General features: G+C 43.4%; 1 protein-coding gene across 3 annotated transcripts; it reads left to right on the plus strand.

The window, feature by feature from the left end:
* Positions 1-2,350: 2,350 nt before the first annotated feature.
* LOC118291492 (TOG array regulator of axonemal microtubules protein 1-like) lies at positions 2,351-6,717 on the plus strand. Of its 3 annotated transcripts, none has more exons than XM_035619788.2 (10): positions 2,351-2,519; positions 3,320-3,869; positions 4,028-4,234; positions 4,373-4,615; positions 4,754-4,996; positions 5,136-5,247; positions 5,398-5,503; positions 5,635-5,873; positions 5,998-6,151; positions 6,242-6,717. In XM_035619788.2, the coding sequence occupies exons 1-10, from the start codon at positions 2,367-2,369 to the stop codon at positions 6,293-6,295; spliced, it is 2,061 nt and encodes a 686-aa protein (XP_035475681.1). In that variant the 5' UTR covers positions 2,351-2,366; the 3' UTR covers positions 6,296-6,717. The 3 variants fall into 3 exon arrangements, with proteins under 3 accessions (XP_035475681.1, XP_035475680.1, XP_035475679.1); XM_035619787.2 differs by having other exon boundaries at positions 2,355-2,507; positions 5,998-6,156; XM_035619786.2 differs by having other exon boundaries at positions 2,361-2,519; positions 5,998-6,156.
* Positions 6,718-6,926: the final 209 nt, after the last annotated feature.

Raw genomic sequence — 6,926 nt, forward strand, 5'->3', positions numbered from 1 at the left:
TACTGTGAGAAATAGCTATGGAAAAAAGGGGGATATAGAAACCTTTGAAGTGCATCTGACTTGGATTCAGACCTAAATAAATGTTTTCTTCTTTTTTTTTTTGTTGCCTTTTTTTCTCTTGGCAACAAACTTCAAATGGTCTTTTCATCCGAAAAGCAATTCAGATCAATGTGAATCCAGAAAAGAGTGGAGAACAGAAATGGGGACGACCGTTGTTGTTGTTGGAAAGGGGAGATAACTGTTGAAAAGTAGACCCCCTACAGTCACGGTCTGAGTTTCTGGGCATGTTGGAGGAGGGAAAAGCCGCAGAGCTCAGAAGAAGACTAAACACACAACACTACATTTCTCTATGAAGCTCTGGGCCTTTCTTTTTATTATTTCCAGATCTGTGGGTACTTGGAGCAGAGATTGGATCAGCGTGAGTTTTTTTTCAATGCCATTTTCAATTTGTTTAGTTTCCTGTGTATTACACATACTGTACAGTATTTCCATTCTACTGCACGATTTCAACTTCTTTAGCTTTTCTGTCCTGCGTGGTTTGCCTTACTCTTACTTTTGCACTACTTAGAATTTATTTTATTTTATATATTACGTATCTTATTTTCTGTTTTGTTTTTTGTTTTTTTGTTTTGTACTATTACACCGTGGGTCCGAGACAAATGGTTTTTCAATTCCTCTGTATGTCTGGACCAATACTGCAGGAATTGACAACGAAGTTGACTTGACTTGACTTGAAAATACAAATAACCTGGAGACGATAGAAGTGGTCAAATCAATAATTAAAACAACTTCATTCAAGTCATTGAGTCTCTCCAAAGTCTGTGTGCTTTAGGAAGCTGAAGTAATATCCACAGGTAAGGAGGCCGACAAGCCAACCAGCACTGAATCTACTGCGTCTCTACATAAGGACAAAACGATCTATTCAGCATTCTTCAGCATATTGGCTTCAGCTGGCTCGAGCTGGATGTACTTAAATCACCGAGGCTGAAAAAGAAAAAATCTAGCAGTTCGGCAGGAGGTGAAAGCTTTCGTCGGACTTAGTCACAATGCAGGCGTGAGGCCATTTTCTGGCGGCATGAGTGTAAATGTGATTTGTGTCAAAGCCAATCGAAGCCAACAGTGGATGTGCTCATGCTTTTGAAAATAATCATTTCGCCTGGAAAGAAGTGTCCTGCAATTTTCTTTTCCATTTTCTTTTTTTTTTTTGCAAACTGCAAAACACTCGCAGGAGTCTTGAGCTGCACATAAATCTGATTATGTAGCCTCATGCGACAAGACAGAATCACATTATATTCATCAAGTGGAAAGTTTTTTTTAAGCTTAATTGCCCGTCCCTCTGTACAGTAGGTTTGAAAAATCATTACATTTATGAGATTATTCCTTGCTAATTTTATCGGGGAGGACTTGGCTTCAACACAGAAAAAGAAGCTTGCCTCAGCAGACTTGACAAAAGATGCTGTACAGAGGGAAAAGAGGAGGAAAAAGAGCATAAGTGATTTATAGTTGTAGTCTCAACAAGGCCAGGCCTGAGGTAAAGTTGTTTACAACACCCCATTCTTCCCAGATCCAATTCTGTCACTCATATAGAGTTCGTTCACGATGGGGGATGTATTGGAGATGCACTTGCAGAAGGATTTGCATTTTAACCAGTAATTTAATCTGGTATTGAGCGCTTAAAAATCTTTAGGAGAGGAACGTCTTTGATAAAGTGGAAGTGGTCGCCCACTCTGACACTCGGCAGCATCCCACACACTGAGGCGCGTTGTTATGACAGGCTCCATTTTTCATAATTCTGCCGTTTGATTACGGCTTTGTCGTGATTGATGAAGCCCACCGGTTGACTTTAAACGCATCATGCAGTGTCTGGAGTCGGTATGGTGCGGCACGTTGACACGAGGAAGTGAGTGCAGTCTATGCAACTCTCTCTAACTAGTGAAGTTAAGTGTAATATTTTAAAAACTGAAATACCAATGATGATGACATGGATCTTGACCCCAGAACATTTGACCGTTTTCCTCCACTGTCCTTGTGCAGATGGTGGGAACATGACCTGTACATTTACCTTGTGAAGTTTGAGCTGTTATTAATGAACTAAGAACTTGGGAAATATTCTAATGAGCTTTTGACTGAGTTAGAAATGAAGATTAATGCTGCCTTTCACGTGCTAGTCAGAAGATCCTGCTTCCCACTTGTGAAGTCGGAATCACGAGAATGCCATGTTCAAGTGCTTTGTTGTCGAATTAGAAAAAATGGCAAACATACGCCATTTTGAAAGGTTGTGGTGGTCACCCCAACTCAGGACCTTAGACTGTACCTTTAATGTTCCTTTGATCTGTTCCAAACCCTCTCTACTTCACACCTAGAGGATGAGTGTGCCAGTCCAACACCTGAGCGAGAGAAGTACTAGTTTCTACTTGTGGACAATTTCTGTTTTTCTTCTGGAAACTATGGAATATCCCGACTCATCAGACACCTTCTATTCATATCGGAGCGGCGATGGTGTTTATGTAAGAAGCCAGGTCGAGACCTCACAATATTACAAAGAAACCCGACAGTTCCCAAAATTAGCAAGCGGTTGGCGACCGTGGAGAAAAACAACCCCTCCCTTTTAACAGGAAGACATTTCTTGCAGAACCGGACTCCTTTGTGGGCAGAACATCTGCTGCTCACCGGTTGGGATGAGAGGAGAAATTTTAGCGGGAAAAAAAAATTAGTGATGAAAATAAAACACCACTCGGTTTGAGATTCTGTGTGTATCAAACTGAATAAATATAGTCGTGGCTGGCATAACTGTGTCAGATCAAACTAGCCATCAAAGGAGGCTTGAAACGGCTTTGCCTCCCTGGGTGAAACAAAATCAGACCAACCAGTCAGGATTAAGTTCATTCCTGTTGCCGGGTAGAATTCTGTATCTCTAACATATTTTTAAAACTGGACTTTGGCCAATCACAGAGCGGTTAACTATACGCACAGCTGTAATTGCTAGTTACATCATGATATGTTATGTGGCCTGCTAACGTTAAAGATATTTAAGAGAAACGCCAACAATAGAGGGCCAGGAATATTCTGCAATATGTCCTTGTCAAATTCTTTTAGGAGATTTTCATTCCAACACCAACTACAAATAAAATATAATGGAAGACCAACGCGCGTAGGCTTGCAGGCATGTTGCATAGTCTGCCTCCTCAGTGAAATTACCCACCAGCCGTTATTGCTTATCTTATCGTCTCTGGCACTGTATTCTCATCATGATCATGACTAGATTAACTCTCTAACTGATCACAGAATATGCAGTTATTTTACTGTACCTTTTCCACAGCCGACCAGGAGCCAGTGTAGACAGGGAAATGGTGAAGGTTTCACCAGAGAGTCCAGGAACCTGGACAAGAAGAGGGCTGAGGCGGAGAAGAGGGATGCATCAATTGAACCTGCAGAAAGACTGGACAATTCAAAGAGAGCCAAAGACGAATCTTTTATGAGGAGAATGGGACTCTCCTTTCATAGGATCCTGGAGATTAAGAAGGCTCAGGTGGAAAAGAGGGATGCGTTCATTGGACATCCAGTAAGACTGGACAATTCACAGAGAACCAGTAATAAATCTGTTCTGAGGAGGCTGGGTCATGGTGACAACCTGCCTATGCCTCAACCATCTGCTTTATACCGAGGAGGCAAATCCTTTCTGAGAGGGCAGAGGAGCTGGGACAAGGACCCTTTTGCACGTGCATGTAAGGAGGATCTAGACAGGGACAGCCCAACAGCTTCCATGGGTTCTCTGTCAAGCCTCAGCACTGTGGACTTTTGTACTCCAGATATCCTGAGGGAAATTGACCAGATACAATTTTCTCTTCCTGCAAAACCCAATGACAAGGGTAAGTTCCTCTAGAGATACTGTTGAGAGATGATGGCCTTATCTTCTAGGAAACCCTGTAGCTTTAAATGTCCGTTGGGTTGCTTCATTAAAACGCCTGCATTTATTTAACGCAGTAGACATTTAAGTGTCTAATATTTTGCCCCTCACTGTCAACAGACGAGGAGGTAGTCAGATCGAGGCTCCAGACGGCAAAACACAAGATTGAGGCTATCGTGGAGGGGATCCATGTCAACTCCCAGCCCACTGGGAAATTCCCTCCGGTGACGCCTTTGGCTCCCATCCGTTCTAAAGATCCCCAAACAAATAGGAGAGGACCTCAAACCAGGTCAATCCAGCACCCTGCAAGGACAGTCGTTAGAAAAGGTAAACCCTCTTCTACTCACACCCTTTCACTCATGGGTTTCTTATAGTTTTTGTTAAGACTTGTAGTAGCTACAGAACTGTAGGCACAATGGTTTGAATAAGAAGAAAGTAAGTAAAGACAATGGTACTGTTTCCCAGGCAAGACGACAGCCAGTGACGGTATACCCTCTACCGACACTGAAGAAAAGGTTGACGCTATCTCTGAAACACTGGAGCGCATCCGTGTCAACTCCCAGCCCGCACCTTCTCCTGCATTGGCAACAAAGAAAATCCCTGTGGTAACGCCTTTGGCTCCCCCTCGTTCTAAAGATCCCCAAACAAACAGGAGAGGACCTCAAACCAGGTCATTCCAGCACCCTGCAAGGGCTGTCGTTAGAGCAGGTAACCTCCTTCTACTCACACCCTTTCACTCATGGGTTTCTTATAGTTTTTGTAAAGACTTGTAGTAGCTACAGAACTGTGGGCACAATGGTTTGAATGAGAAGAAAGGTGAGTAAAGACAATGGTGCTGTTTCCCAGGAAAGAAGACAGCCAGTGACGGCATACCCTCAACTGACACTGAAGAAAAGGTTGAGGCTATCACGGAAACACTGGAGCGCGTCCGTGTCAAATCCCAGCCCGCACCTTCTCCTACATTGGCAACAAAGAAAATCCCTGTGGTGACGCCTTTGGCTCTGATCCATTCTAAAGATACCCAAACAAACAGGAGAGGACCTCAAACCAGGTCAGTCCAGCACCCTGCAAGGACAGTCGTTAGAGCAGGTAAACACTCTTCTACTCACATCTTTTCACAAATGTCAACAAGTCAACATTTTTGTAGACTTGTAGTGGCTGCAGAAGTGTGGGCACAATGGTTTGAATGAAACGAAAGGTGAGTAAAGACAATGATGCTGTTTCCCAGGCAAGACGACAGCCAGTGACGGCATACCCTTGAGTGACACTGAAGAAAAGCCACTGGACAAACCTGTTGCGAGCCTCTCCCTCTGCTTCCAGCTGCTCTCCTTAAATGACTGGTAAGACACTGACACGAGAGAACAGTTGAATCCTTTAAATTTGACAACATTAACTGCAGCAGTTAATATGCGAGTGTGTTTCAGGTAGTTATGTTGTTCCTGAAGCGTTGTACAATGCGGTCAATAAAGTCTTGTCATGTAAAAATTCAGGAAAAAGAAAATGGATGGGATGAAAATCATTCGAGCTCTGGCGCAGCATCATTCGCAGACCCTGATACCAAAACTCCGTAAAGTGTGTCTGGTGCTCGTTGAGGAGGTATAGTACACACTTTTCCCTTTGTATCTTTGTTTTCCTTTTTGTGTTTCACGTTGCACTGATTCACCATCATGTACCTATGAGTGTCCGCACTCCAGTCTTGACTGATGATGTTGATTTTCACGGTACAGGTGACAAACTTGCGCTCTGCAGTGGCCTGTGCCGCTATAAACACTTTGGCTGAGCTTTACGTGCGCCTCCAGAGAGTCATGGATCCAGAGGTGGAGATAACAGGAAAAGCCCTGCTGCTGACACTGGCACATACCTTGAACGCCTTTACTCAACAGCAGATCAATCAGGCCCTGGATGCCATGGTGCAGAACTGCAGCCCTGGGCGGGTCGTGAATGCTCTATTTACCACAGGATTGAGGTAAGAAGAGAGAAGATGCTGAATTCAATTTATCTGAGTCCCTAAAATTGAACAGTATGAAACACTGGAAAGCATCACTTTGTTTTGTTTGTCTTACTTTCCCCTTTTCTTTGTCCTTCCTCAGCCACTGTTGTGTTGCCGTGAAAGTAAGTACGGCCCAGCACCTGCACCAGCTGGCTGACAGGCTTGGAGCCGCTCACGTCTTCAGAGCAGGGAAGACCTACACTGAGCGCTTCCTTATTGCCGTCTCTAAACAGTCTTTGGATGCAGCCCCAGAAGTGAGGTCGGTTTATCATGTCAATGATTTGTGGCTCTTGCTCATTTGTCTGTTGAGCATTGTGTAAAATGAGGAACGTGTTCCTGCACAGGCACCACGGACAAACGATCCTCCGCGAACTGGTGCACCACAGAGACTTTCTTAATCTGTGGACGAAGATCATCCCAGAAAAGGACAGATGGCGACTGGACAAGATCATGATGAAAGCCAAGAAGTGAAAATGGAGATACTGCAACACTGCTGTGGATAATTCGCATTTTTTCCAACCACCAGTGTGGCGTCAGAGATCGCCAGGTTTGCCGCATTGCAAATTATCCAATTCCACGTCCCAGTCGAGGAAGAACTCTGTGTCCCTGCCGTCAATGCCTGTCAGGATATTGGCTTGTAAAGTGTAAAAAAATCCCTGACTTGGATCATCCAAGAGAACCTTCCTTTTCTAGTTTTTTGTCCATAATTTTCCTCTGTTTTCGGCCCTATTGATTTTGTCTTGATTAAACCGGTTTTCACATTAATTTACAGAGTGTTTGTGTTGATCCTCAGCAAAAAATGAAGAAAATTGGTTATTCATTGTGCATTTTTATTTGTCTTTGTTACGATATGTTAACTACAATATACAACATATCAAATTTAAAAGTTTAATGTAACAGCGTTAGTGTGACATTTGATTATTTCTGAGTTTCAATGAGAAGGTTTAGTGTCAAATGAACAGTTCTCTCTACACCCTCAGAAATGAATGCAATAGTGTCAGGGTTCCTTTGAGCATGACCTTTTCTTCT

This window comes from Scophthalmus maximus, chromosome 21 (assembly GCF_022379125.1).
Source record: "Scophthalmus maximus strain ysfricsl-2021 chromosome 21, ASM2237912v1, whole genome shotgun sequence".
Classification (NCBI taxonomy): domain Eukaryota; kingdom Metazoa; phylum Chordata; class Actinopteri; order Pleuronectiformes; family Scophthalmidae; genus Scophthalmus; species Scophthalmus maximus.